Consider the following 27,341-nt stretch of genomic DNA (forward strand, 5'->3'; position numbering starts at 1 on the left):
GCAAATAACCTCACCTTTTCAGTCTCCCGATAGTAGTTCTGACAGTCAGTCGATGCAGACAATCAACCAAATTTCCCGATCCCATCTTGAAGTTCCGCTCCGATGCCACCTTTCCCAAATTCAGTTATGTGATACCATTCTTAAATTCTCCTATAGCTGAGGCTGACACATCTTCATTATTTACTGCACCAACGTAATCGCTTCCATCATTATCATTATGGTCCTCTGCCCTGCCAATATTTTCTCGCCCACATTTCTGTTCCGATAGAACCTTCCCGTCTGAAGAAAGTGGTACCGCTATTTTAGTTCTTCACATCCCTCCTCTTCCAGGCGGCGCTCCATTTCTCGGAAGAGTTTGGTTTGTTGTCGCCGCTTCTGTTTAATTTGTTCCATGTTCTGACGGGTAGCTAGACGCAGCATTAGCTCCCGCACAGCGTTCTTCTTGTGTAACACTTGCTGACACTCATCATAGAACCACTCATCTCGTCGTCTTCGTTCCACTCTGCTACTCGGCTGATGGCTGTTTCAATCATGGTCCAACAGTCCTGAAGAGGAGATTCGTGAATTTCGTCCTCTCCCTGCAGATGTTGCTTTAATCGAGTAACATTTTCCGTCGCGGACATGCTCAATCTGCACATTCGTGGGTTGATTGGCAAACACCCAACACATTGCCCATCACAATGAAAGCTCTGGCCAGCTCAATTGGGCTACCGCAGTTCTGGTAGATGGATTTTATTACAGATGTTATGAAAGCTCTACCAGCCTTATATGGGACGGGTTGACTCGGACGTCGTGTGGGGCACGCATCCACAAAAATCAAGCCCTCTGCTCGTTGCATTAAACCCCCCGGGACCACATCTAGGCGACTATTTCGGTAGGAGGCGGTGCTCATGCAATTCAACGGTTGTTATACACTTTTCCTTTCTTTCTTACTTTCATTTCAATTATGCCAGCATCCGTTCACCAGTCGAGACGCGATCGATTGAGAATGGCCTTCCAACTTTACGTGCAAACCCTCACAGCCACCCTCGCGGGTTTTTTCACTTGTCGAGACGTGAACCGATTACGAAGCGCCTTCCAACGTAACGCGCGTCCCGTAACAGTCAACCACGCAGGATTTCTCTTCCTAGCGGATCGCCGATTAGGCAGTGCCCTACAACATAACGCGCACCCCGTCACAGCTAGTCACGTGGGTAACACGTGTGCGCGTTGCGTGCCCGAACCGGTGTTAATACCCGTAAATATTTTCCGAGCCTCATCCGGATGGCATCAACAGTCGACCTGCCTTTCCAGAAACCGAACTTCATTTGGACAGATCATGGTCACTCTCCGTACATTTCGACAGCCAGTTGAGGATAATCATTTCAGGATAATCATCAATTGCTTATTCAAGTCAAGACCGCCCCCTAAGCAGTTCCCCTATTCTAGGGTGAGCCAGAAAAACGATCTTTGACGATAGGTTTTCCGTCCCGATCGGTAATCGAACCACTAACCACTAGGCCATGGGATCCTGATTATTTACTATTTCTTTAAAATAAGGTTTTTCTCTCCCCCAAAAAAATCCGCATCTAAACTTAAAAAGCACTGATTTTCTTTTTCTATCCTCTGTTCTTTATAAAACAGCCAACCTGAAAAACTGTTCATTTTTCTTGAATTTCTACGTGTTGCGAAGAATTTGTTAATCTTCGCAACATACTTATAATATATTTTTGACTGATAACAGCAGTAAATACAATTACAGTAATTTACATTTAATGCGACATCGTCGAGGCACCTCAGTGGCACTCAGTGTTGCATTGGAGGCGATTTTGACCTGTAATTCAGGGTACGTTTATGACAAGGTAACCTGGACTCGAAGTGTGTAACGACACGATTCACTTATACACTCTCAACTATGACATCTTAGCTTTGACGGAAAGCAGCGATCGCAAAGCAATTCATAACAAGTGTTTGTTTTTTGTTGCGAATATTACGTGTTCTGCTACTTCTTTTCTGAAAATACGTCAATAATACGTGAGGTAGAGGAGTTAGTGAACCATTAAAGTTAAAATAACGGAACTAGTACCCAGGATGTGTTGTTTCTGTGCGAATCATGTCATAAACGTACCCTGCCTGTAATTGGACATTTTCGATGAGAGTGGTACAGTGTCGACGTCTGGTGGCGACTTCCAATGTGGGGCTATAATTTGGAGCCCGAACTCAATGTTTACAAAAATGTCCAATTAGAGGTAAACATGTCCAACTAAACGTGTCGCATTACAGGTCTGTTCAATTAGCAAAATGTCGTATTAAATGTAAATTACTGTATAATGAAAATGATTATTTAACAGCGTTACTTTGATCAATAACTGGAACTGCCTACTTTGATTGAATGCTGACAATAAATCTAGATCAACATGTCACAAGGATCGATGCTTTTCATCGACTTTCTCTTTCGATAATCACGGCCTTTCAGACAGATTTTGCTCCAGTTTTGCCATGTAGTTTGATAAAAGAGGTTCTCTTTCACACTAGTTATCGTCGAACACATATGGAAATGCTTTAATGCTGAGTTATTAATGAAAGAGAATGTAGATGAAGAGAACCGATCATAGAAGATAGGCACTTTTGACATGTTGATCTAGAAATAACAAAAAGATCTTGGCTTGTAATGGACCAATTTCGAATATCCGGAATAAAACTACAAAAGATAATTCAATGTACCAAATTTTCAATAAATCCAACAAATCCAGACATCTCTTTCTTTTTTCTTATTTCATCTTTTTTTGGGATTGCACCCAAAAAAAGTTCAATCGGCGTCAACGGGGATCGAACCAAGGCCGGTTTGGCTGGAATGATATACAGTTTTACACCACCACGCTATCCACATAGCTAATGATGCTGTTACGCAGAAGCGTGATAATATTACATTTCATTACAAATTGAAGTTGGAAAGTGTTTTCTAATTTTACTCCTAGAAAACACTTTCCAGCTTGAAGGAGAAATATATCCAAGTAATGCTTGCTTATTTGAAACGTGGCTTTTGTTTCGCTCGCTTCTGTTAGTCGCACAAACAACAGTGATGTCTATATCCTTTGTGTAGCGAAGAGAAACTTATGGCGGCAGCTTTCAGTAGACACTTCGTACTGTATATCTTCTTTTTCTTCTTCTATAGAAGTATTGAACCATTGCGACCATTAGTTTGATCTATTGTAGTGCACTCCAGTTCAATCAATACTACGTAAAAGTAGATAATTAGTAGACCTGGAAAATGGCAAAATATTCAGTATCGTTGGATTCTTCTTTAGAAAAACAAAAAAAATACATTTGTATTTACCCATTTAGGGTACTTTTAGGGAATGACATAAAAAAAACTTCATGGTTTATTTAAAAAATAATAATAATAATTACAAATAAATGATAATCAATATGACCCCATTTGGTTCCGATAACTAACTGACAACGCTTTGACATATTCTCAACGAGGTGCTTGATGCTTCTACCACCGTGCTTCTTAGTTGGTTGTAGATGCCGGTTCTGGAGGCTCTCGTCGCTCTTCCGCCACAATCGGAGTTGCTTTTCTTGTTAAACAACTCAAACTTGAACTCGTCCGACCAAATAACACGGTTCCAGAACTCCAGCGGCTTGTTGACTTGGTCCCTCGCAATCAGAAGGCGTTTTTTGCTTTTCTTGTTAAACAACTCAAACTTGAACTCGTCCGACCAAATAATACGGTTCCAGAACTCCAGCAGCTTGTTGACTTGGTCCCTCGCAATCAGAAGGCGTTTTTTGTTGGTATGGCTGATCATCGGTCGCTTTCTGGCGAAATAGTTCTTCAGATCCCGTTCCACCAAGCGTTTTCGAATGGAATGGTCCAAATCCAACCTTTCTTTAATTGCCCGGATGGTCGTTCATGGATTTTTCTTTGCATCCCGAAGATCAGCATGTCCGTTCTTGCATCGTTTCGGTTCTCTTTCCGGTCGATCGGCCACACTGCGAGCATCTGATGCTTCAGAATGACCAACTGGATCACACCACGGCTTACCCCATGCTTCCCAGCAATGTTCCGTTACGCTAGAAGTCACGCACAAGCAAATTTCGGACCTGTGTTGAGATTTGCTTCCTAAGCGTCAAAACACGTCACCAAAAGATGACTAAATAGGCACGAAAATTATATTTGTGTCAGGTGTAAACCAAGGCGCGTAGAAGTATATCCTAAGGTAGGCCAACTTGCTAAAACCACTCTTCAGCCATCTTGGAAATCTACTGTGTTTTGTTTGTAAACAAAACACAATACACTTGTGCCGGAGCTCGCTCGTGATCAGTCTGTCTCTTTCACGCTTCAAGGAAATAATTCCCCTTCTGCTTTCTTCCGTACTGTTTTCATATACCGCTCCCCTAACCAACTTAGTGACGAAACGGCCTCACCTAGTACCATAGACCCGTCTTGGTGTAAACAACTAGCTGTTGAAATCGAGGGATGTATCGATGAGCTAAAGATAGTTAAAAAATTTTCGCAAATTATTTTTTTATTTAAGAACAAAAGTGTGTGACCTGCAAATGCCACTGAAAACCCCCATTGCATCCTGAACGCGAATACACGTCTCTCCTTTTTGGATGTTGGACTCTGACTGTTGCGAGCTGCGTATGTGAGAGTTGGTTGGGTCCGAAACGGCGTATAATCTAGAGTGGTATACGACAGTGCCGTCCTGCCGACATCCTCCTTCCTCTCCGGGAAAATACGTTAAATTCTAACACCCTTCATTGACATAGAAAATTGAAAAAGAAGCAAATTACAAAAGAGAAAAAAAATCTATGAGGAGCACAATTATTGGGTAACAGAATCACGAAAATGTAAAGTAACTAATAAAACACAGAGTTCTATGACGAGAGTTTCGCCATATTATTTCTATCGAAAGTCTATTATTCTCTACTTAATGAGTCCAAATGATCGAATATCTCTAAATAGAACGGGCTCGCCAAGTCAGCTCATTCTCCATCCGAATCCTTTCAGATCTACCGTTATCCGAACCTCAAATTTGTATGACAATTCATCACATAGGAATTCATACCAGTACCGTCAACAATAGTCGTTAATATTGTAAACCAATATGCCAAGAAATACTCCTCACAAGTACTCTTTGATCCGGAATCCATGTGTAACTTTATTACTAAAAAAAGGCTCGTCAACCGAATTATCTTCGTCGCAAGTATCAGGTATTGGTGTTAGCACGAGGCAAAGCAAGAACAAGCTAACTACCTCTATTTGATCTGACACGTATCAGATTCCACGTCTCCCGAAATTCTGATTCTTCGATTACCAACGGTCAATTACCTAACTGTTTTGATTGGTACTTCTACGTGTAGAATACCAAAGGTTGTTGATCCCAAATTTCCTCGTTTCATCAGGTATAAATATGATTGTTGGCGGTGTGTGTCCCTGAGCGTTCGCGGGGAATCGGAGATCGCCTAAACCGAACGGTGACTGCCTGCTGATAAGATGACGGAAGATGTGCCAAGTGCCTAGCACACTTGATCGCTAAACTGACGATGTTCGTATTTCCAGAACTGGGCATGCCACACATCTTCTCTTTTCTTCAAAAAAAAAAATTAGTGGGTTATATCTATGATATAACCGCAAGGTTCACGTGGAACTACCTTAGCTGAGCAATCATTCGTTTGTATTGATTAAATTCTTGATTGAATGAAACAGTTTCCAAATTCAATTGAGTTCAATATATTTGCTCTGTGAGTGAAAAAAATGAACAAATGCCGTGTAAAGTCAATTCATTTATTGTGATTGATTGTTCTTCGTTACAAGTAAATTTAATGACGGACCTTTTACGTTTGGTATGATGACTAGAACAAAATATATGTACGGAAGAATTATCAAACGTTTGATGAACCAGCCTAAGGCTAAGGTGTACATACTTCTCGAATCTCGAATTTGCTTAAAACTGGGAAGTTCATTCGCTTCTAGTGGCTGCACGATTTTCCCAGGTTCCTAAGTTTAGAAGATCATGTTAGGACAGACATATTCCACTCTGCACAAAGGCAAGCGAAGACAAAAGTACTCGCAGTTTGCATTTATTTGCAGAGCCGATTTCCCCAGAAACCTCGGTTTTGAAGTCTGTGTTAGGGAAACACATTCCAGTCGGAACAAAAATACCCCCGACTTGCATGAATTTGAAATACCGATTTCTCCAGGCACCTTGGTTTAGAAATCTCTATTAGGGAACACATTTCGGTGGGAACAAAAGCTCCCCCTACTTTCGTGTGTTCTTTTTCTTCTTTTTGGCTTTAAGAGGGTTTAAACTTTTCAGTTCACTCGCCTCTAGGCTCTTTTGTGTGCTTGCAATGCCGATTTCGCTGCTTGATTTTAAAGTCTGTGTTAGAGAACATTTTTCGATGAGAACAAAAGTCCCCCTACTTTCATGTATTTGCAATGCCGATTTCCCCAAGGCTGCTTGGTTTTGATGGCTGTGTTAGGGAAACCATAAATCGGGCCAATCAAAACGATGCAGTTAGGGCGTTTAGATAACGCCTAATATTTTACAGTTATTCAATTGTTTATCTAATGAAAAACAACATTTTGTTAGTTGCGATAGATGCGTAGAAATATTCCCTATCAAGTGATGCAAACATCTCTCCTATCCAGTACGAAATGTTCAAGCTATAAGCATTCGAAATCTTTCATTTTTTCCTGCATGTTCTGTGTTTAGGTTTTCATTTTACCCTCCATATATTCCGGTTAGACGTAGTCCCACGTCAAAAAAAGCATTGAACGAGAAAGAGGAAAAAAAAATACACGTGGATTTTGTTTCAGTGTATTTTCCTTCACATGAAACATTTGAACCACCTTTGGAATGTATGAGCTAATTAATGGCATTCAACTAACAAAATATGGAGTCAAGTTCTGTTCTCCATACGGTCGTCCCGAGCCCGTACTTGTTCTGCGCGGTCGTCTCGATTCGCAAATAATTTTACTTCCATTTTTACACAGAACGGTCGTCCCGATCCGCAAATAATTTTACTTTCATTTTTAAACAGCACGGTCGTCCCGATCCACACTCTTATCATTATCATTTTTTTCATACGGTCGTCCCGATCCGCAAATAATTTTACTTCCATTTTTACACAGTACGGTCGTCCCGATCCGCACTCTCATCATTATCTTTTTTCATACGGTCGTCCCGATCCGCAAATAATTTTACTTTCATTTTTACACAGCACGGTCGTCCCGATCCGCACTCTTATCATTATCATTTTTTTTCATATGGTCGTCCCGATCCGCAAATAATTTTACTTCCATTTATACACAGCACGGTCGTCCCGATCCGCACTCTAATCATTATCATTTTTTCATACGGTCGTCCCGATCCGCAAATAGTTTTACTTTATTTTTACACAGCACAGTGGTCCCGATCCGCACTCATATCATTATCATGTTTTCATACGGTAGCTAACAGTATAAGATTTTACTTCCATTTTACAAAATTTTATAACAAATGCAAATAATTTCACTTTCATTTTTATACAGCACGGTCGTCCTGATCCGCTCTCTTATCATTTTTCATGCGGTCGTCCCGATCCGCAAATAATTTTGCTTCCATTTTTTTGTATCCATACGGTCGTCCCGAGCCGTACTCATTTGTGCGGTCATCCCGATCCGTACTTATTATAAAACATTTATTTATTTCTACCTTGCTATATTTAAAAAAAAAGAGGAACATATCGGTGTTAGTAATTTGTTCGTTTTCCTTGTACATCTCTAGAGTAACGCTCAATATTAATATATGCCCCGTAATCTTGAGTTTCAATGCCGTACTACGAAGTAATAGGTATTAATGCAATTGATTTACAAGACTGATGTGCGTGAGTAATTTTTTTTAATATCGCCTATTAAACATAGAAACATAATTTAAAAATAGAAAACACTGTTTGTTTAAATTTCTCACTATTTGATATGAATTTTTGCGGTTCTTTCAATACGCCTTTTCCTTGATAGATTGATGTTTTTTCCGTGTGGCTATTCCAGTCCACACAGGATTTTTCAAGCATTTTAATTCAGTGGTCCTCTCAACACACTGTTTATTTGGTTTACTATTTTATGTAGGGCTACGGAGCTTGTACACTTCATAGTCGCTCTTCGTGATTGACCTGAACCAGTGAAATTGCACAAAGAGCACACTGAATGTCGCTGGAGTACCAAATCATTCTCATTGTGCAAATATCGGTGATTCGAGCTTTAAATAGTCAATAACGACACCGGCCACGTCCTAACAGTCACCAGGGGAAGGGAAGGAATGTTAGAATGATATTCGCAGCCAGAAAGGTCGCTTCTATAGCGTGGTTCCCTTGCGCTTATCATGGAAAAGATAATTTTCAGTGGGGATAGGCAAGAATCAACATTTACTGAGATATGTGATGTAATTATGTAAGCGCTAACTATCAACCACTCGACAAAACAAAAATATGAAAATTTCATGTGCATCGCATCATTCATTTGTATCATTTCGAGCATACGTGGCAAAAATTATGTTTCGGTAATCTAAGAAGTAAAACTTTTTTGGATTGGCTATATATTCTATTATACATCGTACTTTTCATTGAAATTCAATCGTGACTGTGAAAAGGAAACTGGAAAACCGGAGAAGGTTACCAAGAGAACTTCTCTTAATTTTATAGGACCGGCGATATATTCAGTTGACCATCGAGTGTACTCTTTATTTAGTCAGAAAACATTTTTAACTTATTGAACACTTAAAACTTTAATTTGTTTAGTTTAATGCATAAAATATGGCACAAAAAATCTAGCACACCTAATGGCGGGTTTACACTAGGGAGATCTATAGCTATAGATGGATTTATTCACGTGAAAATAGGTGTAAACGGGTGAGAATAAATATGATACACTTATTCGAGGTATATATAACTTGAATAAATTCTGCATATGTAAACGCTTGTGAATTTCTCACTGGTGAGAAATCACTAAAGTTGGATGCAGTTCTACTTCAGGTGAATAAATTCACCGAAAATATGAATATATTCATTATAGAAGTTCACGCTAGTGTAAACGGTTGATGCGATTTCTATAAATCTCATCATATTTCTTCACATGAATATATCACTAGTCTAAACCCACCCTAAGGCAAATTCTAAACCACTTTGGTTGTTGCCAGCAGCGGGACATTTCCTCTCACTTTCATACTCACACTCATTTGCGCGCCGTCGCTTGTCTGTTCTTTTACAAGCCAACCGCCCCAAATACCGCCACTCTTACTTTCGCAACAATATTTGCTCGGAAAACCGCTTAACAAACACACACATAGCCGCACGAAATAAGAAAAATGAATCTCTCTAAAAACCAGTCCGCAGAAGCACAAAACTTTAATTCGTTTTATGTCGCATTTCACTACAACTTGATCATCACAAATCTATATAAAAACATTCACAATTGAGTTGTTCGGACTGTTTTGGAATAATCATTATTTTCCTTTTCACTAGCATTTGCGTTTCCCAAATCACGCATTTCATTTCGCAACTGTGTATTCGTCAAATTCAGTGTTGTAAACGGTCGACATTTCTCTCAACCATCACATACCGCCCTTGCTCAAGAGTTACGGCTCAATATGTATTGCGAATGTAACCAAGAATGCATTGCTCGGTTCTAACAGTCACATCAGAAATAAACACACAGCCGCAAACACGACTATCAATTGAACGTTTATATGTTTTCTCTTTCTGTCGACCGTACCCAGAAGAGCGATGAAAATATGCTATTTCCATTCTACCATTCGTGCTCATAACCATCCCTCAATTCCGGCTAATATGACTATAGTTTTAATGTCATTTGACATTAAAACTGCAGTGGTGTGCATTCTTTTTCTCCCTTTATTCTGCATTCAAGCGTAGCTGCACATATACATCCACCTGCTCACTCACACATCCATACACGATGGATGGTATTCAGACGGATTGCTATATCAAAGCAACCGTCGAACTCTCCCCTATCAAGTGCGAATGTGTTGAATGAACGTTTTCAGCGGTGAGCGTCCCCCGTGAACACTGTTGTTTAATTACTGGGCGATGGATATCTAATGTATAGGACGAAAAAAAGCCGAAATGTCATATGACATTTTTAGTTCGATGGTTGTTTGACTGTTCATTTTATGATGTTCATTAATGACACAGCACATACGTCTCCATGAACAGTCATACGATGGTGACCATTAGCAACACTGTTCGTCATACACTTTTCTATCCGTGTGGCTCTCACAGCACACATTAGAATAGCCTACTCGCCATTCTTTCACACAACAAATCTAACAATTTGGATCTGCTTCTCCAATATCCGCACTAGTTGATTTTTTGGATATGCAATGGGGATTTGCAGGATACTATTTCATTCTTTCGATTGTTGTAATACACAAACCTGTGATGGTCGCCAAATGTGTGACCTGCAAATGCCACTGGAAATCCCCATTGCATCCTGAACGCAAATACACGTCCCTCCTGTTTGGATGTTTGACTCTGACTGTTGCGAGCTGCGTATGTGAGAGTTGGTTGGGTCCGAGACGGCGTATAATCTAGAGTGGTATACGACAGTGCCGTCCTGCCTCACACAAAAAGTAACAAAAGTAAAGTAATTTTTGTTTTTCTAAAAAATAAATCAACGATATTGAAATGGTAAAATAGTCTACTGATTACCTACTTTTACGTGGTATTGATTGGAATACCGAACAATGTTCAATCACCCTTATTCTCATTTACGCCCGTATCCGTATATTCATTCGTCGGATACGATACGTCGTCAGCTCCGTTGTGCTCCCGTGGCCGAGTGGTTAGCGTCATAACTAACATGCCGGGTGTTCGGGTTCGATTCCCGTTATGGTCGGGGGAATTTTTCGTCAAAGAAATTTCCTCCGACTTGCACTGTGATCACGCGTATTCTAGAGCTTGCCACTCAGAATGCATTCAAGGCGTGTTATTTGGCATAGAAATGTCAACTAAGTACTAATAAAAATGACGCAAGTAATACTACGTTGAGACGGCGAAGTTCCTCTAGGAACGTTAGTGCCATTGAAGAAGAAGAAGATACGTCGTCAGAGAAAAAGTTATTCTGATTTACGGCCGTATTTATGTGTACTAGATTTCTTTGTGTGACCTGTTTTATCGATGACAGGTGTATTTAATTTTCACACTTCTGTTTTGTTTTGATTAGAGTTTCGGTTAGGAACATCGGCGGTCAAGGTGGAATTATGACGATATTCCAGCTGCTTTACAGAATTGTTCCAAGCGAAAATTCAAAGCATATACAAAGACATTCGACGTTCACATGGAGAAACATTTGAAGTGAGTATTTTTCCACTGGTAAAATCCATTAAAAATTTAAAAAAAAATGGGGAGGTTATATCTATGATATAACGCAAGGTTGACGTGGGACTACCTTAGCTTAGCAATCATTAGTTTGTATTGATTAAAATTTTGATTGAATGAAACAATTTCCGAATTCAATTGAATTCAATATATTTGCTTTGTGAGTAAAAGATTGTATAATGCCATGTAAGGTCAATTCATGCAATAGATTATGTTCTTCGTTACAAGTAAATTTAATGACGGTCCTATTACATTTGGTATGATGACATCTTGGTTTTGATGTCTATGTTAAGCAAACACATTTCAGTCAGAACAAAAATGACCCCGATTTGCATGTATTTGCAACGCCGATTTCCCCACACACCTCGGTTTAGAAGCTTTTATTAGGCAAACACATTTCAGTCGGAACAAAAATACCCCTGACCTGCATAAATATGCAATGCCAATTTCCTCAGACACCATGATTCTGAAGTCTGTGTTAGGGAAACACATTTCAGTCGGAACAAAAATACCCCCGACTTTCATGTATTTACAATGTTGATTTCTCTAACGCTGCTTGGTTTTGAAGTATGTGTTAGGGAACACATTTCGGTGCGAACAAATATCCCCATACTTTCATGTGTTTGCAATGCTGATTTTCCTAAGGCTGCTATGTTATGATGGCTGTGTTGGGGAAACCGTAAATCGGACCAATCAAAACGAGGTAGTTAGGGCGTTTAGATAACGCTCAACATTTTATAGTTATTCGATTGTTTATCTAATAAAAAATAACATTTTATTAATTGCGATAGAAGCGTTGAAATATTCCGTATCAATTGATGCAAACATCTTTCCGATCCAGTAAGAAATGTTCGAGTTATAAGCATTCGAAATCTTGCATTTTTTCCTGCATGTTCTATGTTTAGGTTTTCATTTTACCCCCCATATACTCCGGTTAGACGTAGTCCCACGTCAAAAATCTATCGTAGAAGGGAGCAATTTCCAATGTGACATGGAGTTCGAACTAAAGAGTTGAGCAAACACAAACGTCTCGAGTATCGCGACTTTTGTACGACACCTGTGGATTGTCTATCGAGCAGAAATTTCGCAACACACAGGAAGCGACTCGAGGTGTGCGTCAGTTCAAATGTAAATATATGGAGTGAATTTATGGAGTACAATAGAGTACTACAATCGTCCGGAAATGTTGCTCCACGTGAAACAAGTCCACCTGGATGTTTTCCAAGTGAAATGTCCCGACTGCTGGCTTAGCTTCAAGACGAAATAAATATGATAAATATCAAACAATTTGGCTTTTAGATTTTAGAAGTATATTTTGTCTGTAACATTTGTTTGCAATCATACAATTCAAAAGAAGAATTGCGTATGCGTAATCCGTACAGCTGCTGTTGGACACGGCCATCTTGATCGGGGTGCCATTTGGAATGGGTGTTTGACCATTGCTCATTGGGGACATCCCACCGAGGCGGCACTCATCGAGAGATGATGGTTCCCATTCAGATGGTTAGTACACTGTTCCGCCTGATATGTGGATATATTTCGCGAAGGGATAACTTTTTGGACAGGTCGTTTGTTAGGTGTCGAAGTGGTACTGTTGCCGCTATTGTTGTCATCTTCAACAAACAGTGACAAAATGTTTCGAATCTATTATACCACCACCACTGAGCAGAGCTGCGATTTGTCGTGAGAATCAAGTGATGGTACTCACACAAAGATAATCAACAAATTTTGTACTACGATTATCTTTGGTGACCATCCCAAAGTCAGTCCAATAGTGTGAGAAGAGTATTATCACAACACTAACGCATGGTGAACTTCTACTTGACAGTAGAAATCCGAGCTCCTTGGTGAGTGTCCTGTCGCTGAAATGTCAGAATAGTGCGACACTCAAAAGTCTAGCTGATGGTTTGGTCAGAGAAGAGAAGTGGAACATGAGAGAAAAAAGTGGCAACGATTTGTGGCAAGAAAATGTAAACAGTGAAAAAATTGACAGATGGTTTACGCTCTAAAAATTGAACATAATGTTAAGATGTCTCTAAAACGGTGGGAGACGTCATATATAAGGTGGGAGGTTCGTATAAAATGTTATTAATGTTAGCATCATCATGATAAACACGGCGAATGGAATAGAAATAATTACGAACTGAAAATTGAATAAAATATATATATAGACGCTGAAAGTGCTGTAGACAAATATTATAATGCATTTTTATCGGTTTATGTATAATGTTGTTAATATTTGCATTATCAAAATATACCCATATGTATTGTAATCATAACTTGCTCTGCTATTCATAACAACATTCATGATCGTATTCCACCAATGATGACAAATGTGTAATTTACGAATGAAGCTTCGCCATAGAAACTGGACATTGAATAAAAAAATTAAAATGTGGTAAGAGCATCAGTTGAAATTTGTTCAAGCATTCTTATCGAAATAAATTGAATGATACAATACGACTAGGTAATGTATGTACGCTTAAAATAAATATGATGAATTTAATTTTTTTCAGTTTCGAACACACCTCGTAAAAGCCGTTTATTTTTTTTAAATACCCTCTGTTGGTATTGTATCTAGAATTTAAAAGGTAATGAAACGTTAACATCAATTAGTTTCTAGTATTCAGCTATTTAGTTGCCGGAGAAATGACCACAAACTATATTTTTTTAGTGTTATATATATTTTATGCCAAACCGATATAGTTGTTCTCAGATTTTCGTGTAATATGGGAAGTTTTGTTCCTTTTCGCAAAATATTACAACCCATTCCATTTCAAGTAACTTTTTGCACAAATTCATATCTTTTGAACTACTAAACTGAATCAGGTGATCGACATATCAAATTGGCCAGTTAGCTAGTCTTTTTTGAAAAAAAACTGCACTTGCAAAAAAGACGGGTGGGTAATGTCGGGGACATAACCGGAGTGACGTAGGACTATACAAAGGGGACAGCTTTTGTTAAATATATATTTTAAATATATTGTTTTATTTTCTTCTCCTACGTGAATACCTACCTATCAACCTGAAAAATGGATTAGTTTACTGTTTACTGTTTATGAATATGTTGATGGTTCTGAAAAGAACCTTTGGTGTTGTGTTTTTGTTATCACTCGATATTCCCATCTTGTTCGGTTAAACCTTCCTGTTTAGCTATTGCGTTTGCCACTCGCCACAGCTTTCACAGTTGGAAAATTTCTTCCCATCCAGCTTGTGACATGTTGTTCAGTAAATTACATTTGATGCGACGTGCCGAAGAAACACTTTGCCACTCACTGAAACTAATTGTTGCCTTGATGAGCGCCGAACCGAAGCTGCTCTGTTCTTGATGCGGGTTTTCTGATTGTCGTGAGCAGCTTTGCAAGCCAACTCGAGCACTCCGACGGCCGAAACTCTATAATCGCTGTTAGGTATACTGGTGCTCCGGCACCAATCCGTTCGGCCTAGTTACCCTTGCCGAGCAATCAGTGAATGCGACCAACAGGGAACTGGAGACTTGCACGGTTCGAGTGAGACTTTGCCTTTCCCTTAACTTGTCCTCCTTTGTTACGTCCACGATGCCGATGCCGTACAACCACACGGGTTTACGGTTTGAAAGAAAATAATATATTTTTTTGGGGTCCGCGTGTTTTATACTCTAGCGGTACACACTCACAGGATAGAGACAAATCGGCAGACTCAGCCAGAGGGGCGAGTCCAACGAGACGAACGAATGAGCGTTAAAAGGGAGCGATGGCAAAAAAATACATTCATTACGATTTGTTCGCTCGTTGGATTCACATGCAGGCTAAAAAGGGTCCTTTTCAGGATCACAAAATTATCTTCAATCTAAAGAGTTTATTGTTTTGTTATCACTCGATATCCCCATCTTGTTCGGCTAAACCTTGCTGTTTAGCGATTGCATTTGCCACTCGCCACAGCTTTCACAGTTGGAAAATTTCTTCCCATCCAGCTTGTGACATATTTTACAGTAAATTACATTCAATGGCACGTCGCATTACCACCACTCAGTATCGGATTGGAGGTAATTTTAACCTGTAATTGAACATTTGCGATGACAGTGGTACAGTGTCGACCTTCAATGTGGGGTCATAATTTGGACCCCGAACTCTATGTTTACAAAAATGTCCAACTAAATATGTCGCATTACTGGTCCGACCAATTAGCTAAATGTCGAGATAAGTGTAAATTACTGTACTTTCAATCTAGAAGCAATTTAAGAATTGGTGAAAATCAATAAGCTCAGAACAACTGCCAAATTCACATACTCATCATATCCTGGCAAACAAATTATGAAAAAATCAATTTGTGTTATATTATTATTTTGGATAATGTTTTAGAAAGCATTGAACTGTATTTCCTAAACTCTTTTTTGGAAGGTTTAATGGCCCTGAAAAGCGCCTTGTTTTATGGAATGGTTCAAATTTAGAAAACTTAGTACTCGTGGTTTTGAAAAAAACCATTTCGAACGACCTCGATGCCGCCTTGTTCTGGATTTGCCACCAAAGCAGTGTGTATAAAGAACAAACTTTTTGACGTAGGACTACGTCTAACCGGAAGATATAGGGGGTGAAATGGAAATCTAGGCACTGAACAAGTAGGAAAAAATGCAAGATTTGGAACGCTTATAACTCGAGCATTTCTCAATAGATCGCAAAGGTTTTTGCATCAATTGATAGGAAATATATCTACGCATCTATCATAACGAATAACATTTCATTTTTCTTGAGATAAATAATTGAATAATTGTGGAATATCAAGCATTGTCCAATTGCACTATGTGCCCATTTTTGATTGGTCCATTTTGTGCTCCTCAAATCGTACCGACCAATACGGGCAACCAGAGCAGCAGCGAAATAGAATGAAGCACGATTGGAAAGGAAAAAGAAAAAAAAATGAACGAAACATTGGTCGCAGTCTCACACATGCGTAGTTCTCGAGCCAGCCAGTCAGCTTAAAAATCCCCGCTCCGCTGCCGTAACGATTATTCTTTGTGTGGATACCGACTGGACAACATAGTTGCTGGACGAGCTGGTCGGCGAGGGATCGAGTGCCTTTCTCAAGGCAAGAGGGTGGAGGTGGTAACGTTGGAGTAGAGTAGAGTTTTCAAAGGGCCTTTCTCAAGGCTAGAGACGAATGAACCGCAAAAGTTTAAAGTCTCTATAATACAATACCTTCCTTCCTTCCGTAACGATCATTCTCATTCAAACCGTACACCACATCAGTTCGCATCACAACACATCAACGAACCAACCCAAGCAGCCATGTCTGGACATGGCAAAGGAGGAAAAGTGAAGGGAAAGGCAGAATCCCGCTCGAACCGTGTTGGTCTCGAGTTCCCCGCAAGTGTAGCTAGGCCGAGCGCGTTAGTACCAGTGCACCAGTCCACCTAGTCGGCGTTATATAGTTTCGGCCGCCGAAGTGATCGAGTTAGCTGGCAAAGCTGCTCGCGACGATAAGAAAACCCGCATTCGGAACAGAACACATTCGGTTCGGTGGACATCAAGACAACAGGCAGTTGCAGCGAGCGGCGAGTGGCAAACGCAATCGCAAAACGGCAGCTGGTAGCAGAAGAAAAAAGTTTGTTCTTTATACAAACTGCTTTGGTGGCAAATCCAGAACAAGGCGGCATCGAGGGCGTTCGAAATGTTTTTTTTTCAAAACCACGAGTACAAAGTTTTCTAAATTGGAACCATTCCATAAAACACGGCGCTTATCAGGGCCATTAAACCTTTCAAAACAGAGTTTACGAAATACGGTTCAATGCTTTCTAAAATAATATCCAAAATAATAATAAAACACAAATTGATTTTTTCATAATTTGTTTGCCAGGATCTGATGAGTATGTGAATTTGTCAGTTGTTCTGAGCTTATTGATAGTTGGGGACTTTCCTGATTATTCAATTTTCACCAATTCTCAAATTGTTTCCAGATTGAAAGTACAGTAATTTACAATTAGTTCGACTGTTAGCTAATTGGACGGACATGTAATGCGACATATTTAGTTGGACATTTTTGTAAACATAGAGATCCAAATTATGACCCCACATTGAAAGTCGACACTGTACCACTGTCATCGCAAATGTTCAATTACAGGTTAAAATCGCCTCCAATGCGACACTGAGTGGTGCTTCGGCACGTCGTGGGGTCTTTTAAATTGATCATTCAGTTTTCAAAAACCCATGTATGGTGTCCGAATTAAAAGTGGCTTCAAATTACAACACATTGTATGCAGGATGGCATTAACGAATTTTCTCGGTAGCAAGAACTGCTTTCTTTGGTTGATAACTGATGTTGAAAATTGACTGACGTTACATCTGCATTGCATAGAGAAATAACTAAGGAGCAACACGATGAGCTATGTATTTCCTGCTGCTCTGTTCTTATTTTAAAGGACTTTAATCCGAAGGTCATTCGTCCCTGTATTTACTGTTGGTTTTTCAGAACGCTTATAGCTCGTTTATTTCTCGACAGATCGTAGAGTTCGTCTCCAAAACCTCAGTTCTTTTTCATTTTTATTTACTTTGTTTGCGGAGACTACAAATCTTACAATTCATTCGTCTCCGAAACCACAGCTTAAGGTACGGTAATGTGCTCAATAGTGAAATATATGATAGTGAACGAGCTGATGACTACCTATGCATTCCCTATCACAGTCATCATTTTGATTGTACAATATGTGTATACGCCGAAAGATGCCCGACATTGAACATTTAATAAGTACAAAACCTTCAGAAAAAAATCAAGAATCAAGTTTGTAAAAAAACGCAAAAACACAACACCAAAGGTTCTTTTCAGAACCCCCAACATGTTCATAAAGAGTAAACAGTAAACTAATCCATTTTCAGGTAGATAGGTAGGTATTCACGTAGGAGAAGAAAATAAAACAATATATTTAAAATATATATTTAGCAAAAGTTGTCCCCTTTGTATAGTCCTACGTCACTCCGGTTATGTCACCGACATTACACACCCGTCTTTTTCTTCTGCTACCTGATGCCGTTTTGCGATTGCGTTTGCCACTCGCCACTCGCTGCAACTGCCTGTTGTCTTGATGTCCACCGAACCGAATGTGTTCTGTTCCGAATGCGGGTTTTCTTATCGTCGCGAGCAGCTTTACCAGCTAACTCGATCACTTCGGCGGCCGAAACTATATAACGCCGGCTAGGTGGACTGGTGCACTGGTACTAACGCGCTCGGCCTAGCTACCCTTGCGGGGAACTCCAGATCAACACGGTTCGAGCCGGATTTTGCCTTTCCCTTTACTTTTCCTCCTTTACCATGTCCAGACATGGCTGCTTGGGTTGGTTTGTTGATGTGTTGTGATGCGAACCGATGTGGTGTACGGTTTGAATGAGAATGATCGTTACGGCAGCGGAGCGGGGATTTTTAAGCTGACTGGCTGGCTCGAGAATTACGCATGTGTGAGACTGCGACCAATGTTTCGTTCATTTTTTTCTTTTTCCTTTCCAATCGTGGTTCATTCTATTTCGCTGTTGCTCTGGTTGCCCGTTTTGGTCGGTCGGATTTGAGGAGCACAAAATGGACCAATCAAAAATGGGCACATAGTGCATTTTGACAATGCTTGATATTTCACAATTATTCAATTATTTATCTCAAGTAAAATGAAATGTTATTCGTTATGATAGATGCGTAGATATATTTCCTATCAATTGATGCAAAAACCTTTGCGATCTATTGAGAAATGCTCGAGTTATAAGCGTTCCAAATCTTGCATTTTTTTCCTACTTGTTCAGTGCCTAGATTTCCATTTCACCCCCTATATCTTCCGGTTAGACGTAGTCCTACGTCAAAAAATAATTTTGTTTTCTTAATTATTGATCGTATTTGATCTTTATATATACCCTTTGTCCCGAAATCATGTGCAATATTTTCCCAAAAAATTCTAGCTCTTTGGCTATAATTTGATATATCGATCATCTCGGTTAAAATTATAACTCCAAAAAGAAAAAACGAACACATCTGCTTTTTTAGTAAATAATGTAAATGTATAAAAATTCCTCAGTTTTCAAGGAAAAATATAGAAAATTATAGCACCTTTGGTGCCGAAACCATGTAAACAATAAAAAAATGGAAACAATCATTAATTACGAACACAAAATTCAAATTTCTTGCAAGTTTGATATTTTTCCAAAAAAGACTAGCTAATTAACTTCAATTTGATGTGTCAATCATCTGAATCGGCTTAGTGGTTCAAAAGTTATGAGTTTTTGATAAAAGTAATTTTTGGGAAAAGTTAAAAAAAAATGGAATCACCCAAAAAAATAATACAGGTTCAATGTTTTACCACAACGAAACCAAGCTAGTTTGTCATACCTTCACTTCTTTCAAATCGATAGTCTTGCGAGTTAACTTTGAAACTTTTTGGATTGCAGGCTTTTCTCAATTTATCGAATCTCTTCCAAATGGCAAAATTTGACACAATAGGGTCATCTGATTCTACCGGACGGCGGTTACAAAGCAGGGATTTTCTCAATGCGAACAGCTGACTATTCGTATAGCGGATAGGGCAGGTACACACGGGCTGCATGTCTGATAGTATGATGATGATGATGTTGGATTAAAGAGGCTTTAAACTTTTCAGTTCATTCGCCTCTAGTGGATAGTATGATAGCCGGCAATTCGCAATTTAGAATAGACGAATCTAGTTCCTCTAGCGATTATCTGCGTTTAACAATTTTGCACAAGCAATTTATAAATTTAAGACGTTCGATATGAAAACACCTCCTAACTATCAAAGATGTCGATAATGTAGTATACCAATAATTTGATCTAGTACGACTGTAAATTGAAAATACGACGAATGGCTCGTACGAAAACAATGATGGGATTTGTGTACGTATCCTATTCGTTCGAAAACCAGAATAAGGGTGAATACCAGAACACTTTGATTTCGAAACGGGGTGGATTTTTTGCGCCCATCATTATTTATTTATTTATTTATTTATTTATTTATTTATTTGAATCATCTGACTCACATTTGGTCTAAATGATTATTTAAAACTAAACGTCACAACTACATCAAAGCTTTGGTCATACGAAATAAAAACGATACAAAATACAGAATAAGTCATCTATGAATGAGTCGTTTATAAAAGGTGTCCGATGAGATATTGAAGTCGGACAGGATTATGCAACGCATAGTTCATACTGCGTCCTTCAAGATACAGGAAGTTTCTGACACGAAGAGTACGTTCAGGCGCATAAATATTGATTTGTGTCAACAGTGCAGGGCAGTCGATTCCTCCGGTCAAATGTTTAGCGACAAACATAGCTTGAGCGTTGAAACGCCTTCTTTCCAGCGTCTCCAGTCCCAAAAGTTGACAACGCGCCTCGTATGGTGGCAAGTTTAGAGGATCCACGGAAGGTTCCAGAGAGCATGTCGTACGAATTTCCGTTGAACAGACTCAATCCTTGAAATCCAATTTGCTTGAAATGGGCTTGAAATGAAATGTTATTCGTTATGATAGATGCGTAGATATATTTCCTATCAATTGATGCAAAAACCTTTGCGATCTATTGAGAAATGCTCGAGTTATAAGCGTTCCAAATCTTGCATTTTTTCCTACTTGTTCAGTGCCTAGATTTCCATTTCACCCCCTATATCTTCCGGTTAGACGTAGTCCTACGTCAAAAAATAATTTTGTTTTCTTAATTATTGATCGTATTTGATCTTTATATATACCCTTTGTCCCGAAAGCATGTGCAATATTTTCCCAAAAAATTCTAGCTCTTTGGCTATAATTTGATATATCGATCATCTCGGTTAAAATTATAACTCCAAAAAGAAAAAACGAACACATCTGCTTTTTTAGTAAAAAATGTAAATGTATAAAAATTCCTCAGTTTTCAAGGAAAAATATAGAAAATTATAGCACCTTTGGTGCCGAAACCATGTAAACAATAAAAAAATGGTAACAATCATTAATTACGAACACAAAATTCAAATTTCTTGCAAGTTTGATATTTTTCCAAAAAAGACTAGCTAATTAACTTCAATTTGATGTGTCAATCATCTGAATCGGCTTAGTGGTTCAAAAGTTATGAGTTTTTGATAAAAGTAATTTTTGGGAAAAGTTAAAAAAAATGGAATCACCCAAAAAAATAATACAGGTTCAATGTTTTACCACAACGAAACCAAGCTAGTTTGTCATACCTTCACTTCTTTCAAATCGATAGTCTTGCGAGTTAACTTTGAAACTTTTTGGATTGCAGGCTTTTCTCAATTTATCGAATCTCTTCCAAATGGCAAAATTTGACACAATAGGGTCATCTGATTCTACCGGACGGCGGTTACAAAGCAGGGATTTTCTCAATGCGAACAGCTGACTATTCGTATAGCGGATAGGGCAGGAACACACGGGCTGCATGTCTGATAGTATGATGATGATGATGTTGGATTAAAGAGGCTTTAAACTTTTCAGTTCATTCACCTCTAGTGGATAGTATGATAGCCGGCAATTCGCAATTTAGAATAGACGAATCTAGTTCCTCTAGCGATTATCTGCGTTTAACAATTTTGCACAAGCAATTTATAAATTTAAGACGTTCGATATGAAAACACCTCCTAACTATCAAAGATGTCGATAATGTAGTATACCAATAATTTGATCTAGTACGACTGTAAATTGAAAATACGACGAATGGCTCGTACGAAAACAATGATGGGATTTGTGTACGTATCCTATTCGTTCGAAAACCAGAATAAGGGTGAATACCAGAACACTTTGATTTCGAAACGGGGTGGATTTTTTGCGCCCATCATTATTTATTTATTTATTTATTTATTTATTTATTTGAATCATCTGACTCACATTTGGTCTAAATGATTATTTAAAACTAAACGTCACAACTACATCAAAGCTTTGGTCATACGAAATAAAAACGATACAAAATACAGAATAAGTCATCTATGAATGAGTCGTTTATAAAAGGTGTCCGATGAGATATTGAAGTCGGACAGGATTATGCAACGCATAGTTCATACTGCGTCCTTCAAGATACAGGAAGTTTCTGACACGAAGAGTACGTTCAGGCGCATAAATATTGATTTGTGTCAACAGTGCAGGGCAGTCGATTCCTCCGGTCAAATGTTTAGCGACAAACATAGCTTGAGCGTTGAAACGCCTTCTTTCCAGCGTCTCCAGTCCCAAAAGTTGACAACGCGCCTCGTATGGTGGCAAGTTTAGAGGATCCACGGAAGGTTCCAGAGAGCATGTCGTACGAATTTCCGTTGAACAGACTCAATCCTTGAAATCCAATTTGCTTGAAATGGGCACCATACAACTGCGCTAAACTCCAGTATGGATCGAACTAGGGAGCAGTAGAGATCGGAGACAGTGTGGATCACGGAATTCCCTTGTAATTTTAAGGATGAATCCTAACTACCGGTTGGCTTTAGCGATTATTTCACTGAAGTGTAGTCGAAAGCTGAGTGCATTATCGAGTGTCACTCCAAGGTCTCGGATATGGCTTACTCGCGACAGAACTTGGCCACAGATGGAGTAGCCAAACACAATTGGCTTTAGCTTACGATGGAACGAAATGGTACTGCATTTCGTGATGCTGAGCGACATTATATTTCTTGAGCACCATACTTCAAAACAGTCGACCATGTTCTGAAGTCTAAAGCAATCAAGAGCGTTCCTGATAACCATATATATTTTCACATCATCGGCGTAAAATAAGCGGCAGCCAGATGGAAGTAGTAAGGACACTTCATTGATGAACAATGAGAACAACAGTGGGCCTAGGTTGCTTCCTTGAGGCACTCCCGAAAGATTGGAGAAACTCGCAGATTACGCAGATCCAATTTTGACACACATCCACCGATCTGTTAGATAAGAGTTCAACCATATCGTGAATCCCGAGGAAATGCCTAGTTTGTTCAGCCTTGCTATCAGGATTTTGTGATCGACACGGTCGAAAGCAGCCTTAAGGTGGAATAAAAAGTTATAGGAGATATACGCTTCCGTATAAAAATTTTCATTTTGACTAGGTACTTCTTCACATTATTCACCTCGGACCTCTCGATCAAAAGTACGAAACGATTATGTCACCTTTTTCTTCAGCTTCTAGCTGCGCAGCTTTACAGTCGCGCAGAACCTGTCGGGCGACCGGAACCTGCACTTGTTGAAACAAATTTATAACACAAATATCTGAGGAGCTTAGAATGCAAGGGGTATAAGTGACTTAATCTAATTCTCTTCATCGACTTTCTCTTTTGATCATAACATAACTGCAAACACATTTCCAGCTTATTTGACAATTAGGACGATAGCTCAGAACCTCAATTATCGGCTTCTAAAGCAAAATCAAATTGAAACGTTTTTGTGCGCTGAGTTATTCACGAAAGAAAAAGTTGATGAAGAGGGATCGATTAAGTCACTTACATCCCTTGCATTCTAAGCCCCTCATTTAATATTTCTCCCGAAATTGAGAATTTTATTTTGTTGTTGTTCGACTGCGTGTTGAATATATGAAAATGTCTGAACCCATTTAGATTGCAAAGTTATCATGCTAACGAATTAAATATATATATTTCCATATTTTTATTTACAGAACCATGCTTACCGAAGCTGTCTATAGAGAAGATTTTGAGAGAATCCGCTCCGACGCACGTTACGAAAAATTGTTCGTCCCACAATCTTGGGAAATCATCATGCGCATATTGTCTCCTCCGGATACTACGGAAACTAAGCAAGCTAAACGAAAGAAACGCGAAACATGGGATACACGATCTAGAAGAAGTTCACTGCCTACTTTATATGAATACGATAGTGATGGAGGTTCATCAGTGCGAACGATTACACAAGATCCCATAGTTATCACTGCTCAAAATAGGGATAGTTACGGTAGCTCCAGACCTCGTTCGAGAAAAACTTCACGATCCTCTTACAGTTCTAATAATATTGACTATCGATCCATGACAGAGGTAACGGTAGATTTTGCTAAACAGAAGTATTCCGACAACTACTCCGATGATAGTTCATACCACTATGATGACGACGATCAGTATTACCAACGCTCAATACAACCATCGTCTAGCCATCCCAGCCTTGCCCGATCTACCAGTGAGTTTTTAGAACGATGGATAGCTCCGGATGACAATGATTCATCTACTCCTGAAGCAAGCCCTCAACTCAACAGACGCGAGAATAATTTGATGGTAAGTGTTTTTTTTTCTTTCCAAGTATTTATAGGTATCAAAACAACATTGAATTTGGTCGCATACAGTAAGACATTTCTCAGCACAGAAATAACGTACAAAAAAGAAAGGATATAATTGGGAAGGTTTGCTAATGAACATCAAAGGAAAAAATCGTAGCATTTTCCATTCCAAAACGCTCGTTGGTCCCCAACCAGCATTATCCGAGTTTGAGAGATGCGTCTCTGTATGTAATGCGTAAATATCTTGTCCGTGGTGGCGAGCCTCTATGAATCCCATCCAATCTTGTAGCACATTTTGCTCATCCCAACTCTTGAAGTTAATCCACTGAAGCGCCCTCGACAGCTGCTCTCTACCACATTGAAACTGCTTGCTCGCCTAGGTCAATTTCTCTACCGCCTGTGTCTAACGCGTTGTACTCCAGGTGTCCGTCGTAATATTCCATCCATCTGTTAATCACATTGCTTTCGTTAAAAATAAGGTCACCGTTAAATCCACGCGGTACGAAGCCTTTACGTATACGGTTCACCTTCTCATAGACCTTGATAAACATTTGATTCGAAAAACAAAATATCCAAGATTTATATCCTAGTTAACTATCGAATAATTAAAAATTGCTTTAAAAACAGTGTATTGAAATCAAACTAATCAGTATATAATCCGGTGCCCGCTCGGAAATGCATTTAGTTGTAATTGCGAAGAGACAGGGAAATGGTCTCGCTAGCTTGCTCGCTTGACTAATACTATGCTATGGATAAATCGATTTCCCTTTTGAGTTCTTTTCCGGCTCAATGAAGTGATATTGTTATAATTTTATTCGAGAGATAAAATGTCTAAGAGTTATATTCTTGCTTATTATTGACCCGGAAAATTGTCTCAATAGCATAAAAATAGCTTTTAAAACAGGCAATAGAATGTTTTATCAATATCACACAAATCTGTATATACACCGATGCTCGCTCGGAAATACCTCAGGAATGTTTCTTGATGTTTGTGGAAGCGGGCACGGTTTACTGACGAGCGTCGAATGAGAATGAAGTGTGAAAGTATTTCGAGGCAGGTGAAGGATGAATAATGGAGTAGAGTTTCTTTACACAAGGGCTCTTCTCAGGTCTAGAGACGAATGAATTGCTAAAGTTTAAGTTCTCTATAATCAAACAAAGAAGGAAGGAAATACAGGGTTTTCCAACTTTAAATTCCGAAAGTAAATTGAAATAAAACACACATAGAATTCGAATTTCGATGAAACTTTTATTTCAAATTAAAGTTTAGTTTATGCCATTATGTGTGAAATACAACATCATTCAAATGTCCACCTAGGGCTTCCTCGCACACCTTGATCCGGAATAGGTAATTTTCGATGACTGCGGCACATATGGGGCGGCATCTCGGTCATAACTTCACGAATGTTGTCTTTCGAATGTTCAAGAGTTTGCGGAGAGTTGGCATAGACACGGTCTTTCGCATAACCCCACAAAAAAAGTCTAACGGGTTCAAATCGCATGATCTGGACGGCCAATTGGCATCACCAAAACGCGAAATTATGCGTCCCTCAAATTTCGTTCGCAATATGGCCATGTTCGGTCGTGTTGTGTGGCACGTGGCGCCGTCCTGCTGAAACCACATGTTATCGGTATCCATATCTTCAATTTGTGGCAAAAAAAATCGGTTAACATGCGGCCATAGCGCTCTCCATTCACAGTTACCGTCTCGCCGTCCTCATTTTCAAAGAAATACGGCCCGATGACTCCACCAGACCATAATGCGCACCAAACAGTGACTTTTGGCGGAAATACGGAAATTTTGGGCCCCATCGCTGAAGAAAATTTGATGCGAAAATTCAGCATTTTGCTGCTGTTGTTCGTTCACCCAATCAACGTATGCCCGACGCATTCCATGGTCACCACGCTCTAATTTGTGTACCAGTTGAACTTTATATGGATGTAGGTGCAAGTCCAAATGCAACATTCGCCACAATGATGTATTTGACAAGCCCAATTGTTGAGCACGCCGTGGAATCGAAACATTCGGGTCATCCTCCACACTGGCAGTAACAGCAGCAATATTTTCGGCACAGGTTTCACAATATCCGCTACGGATCCAGTTTGTTCGAATTTACGCACTACATTAGCGATTGTGTGCTCTGTAGGCCGTCCATGACGACCAAAATCCGTCCGTAATGCTCGAAAAACATTTGCCGGTTTTTCATCATTTTTATAGTATAATTTAACAAAATTAACACGTTGTGCGATGCTAAAACGATCCATATTGTAAAATGGCAGACATTCAACTAACGATTTGACGCTTTGGTTGACAGTTATGTCAAACGGTTGTCAGCGCAGGGCTGTATACTTTCGGAAGCCCGAAATGGAAAACCCTGTACCTCTAGTTGCGATTATGAAGCGGATGTAGAATGTTCTCGCTCGTCCACCAATGCAGTATACGAGGAGAATCGATTCCTACTTAAAAATTTTTGAAGTAGGAATCTATTTTCCTGATCAACGAAGTGAGTCTTTTAGATTAGAAGGCGGCTCTGTTTCATGGAATGATGTCGAATGCTTCCAGTTTCTACCAGGCCTTCGGAACCTATGAACCAATTTTCATAAAATACATGATCCCATCGTACTCCTCTATTTTCCCGTGGCTAGAAAAAATATTGAGAGCAAACATCCATGACGAAAAGCAGGGATCGCTGAATGAACGCTGAGAACATTTCACAAGGCGATGCCGAACGAAATCCAAAAATACTTGGAATGAGGAAAGAGGGGTTTTTATATGAACTTCAAAAAAAATG

The 27,341-nt window shown here is 39.3% G+C and overlaps 1 protein-coding gene across 2 annotated transcripts in view; it reads left to right on the plus strand.

The window, feature by feature from the left end:
- Positions 1–27,341, plus strand: part of LOC129780176 (uncharacterized) — a 53,608-nt gene that overhangs the window by 23,795 nt on the left and 2,472 nt on the right. For both annotated transcript variants that reach the window (XM_055788168.1, XM_055788169.1), the window contains one exon: positions 23,941–24,547. In XM_055788168.1, coding sequence (XP_055644143.1) covers positions 23,941–24,547 — 607 coding nt within the window. The remainder of the gene's footprint in view (positions 1–23,940; positions 24,548–27,341) is intronic.

The sequence above is a fragment of the Toxorhynchites rutilus genome, chromosome 3 (genome assembly GCF_029784135.1).
Source record: "Toxorhynchites rutilus septentrionalis strain SRP chromosome 3, ASM2978413v1, whole genome shotgun sequence".
In the NCBI taxonomy this organism is placed as follows: Eukaryota; Metazoa; Arthropoda; class Insecta; order Diptera; family Culicidae; genus Toxorhynchites; species Toxorhynchites rutilus.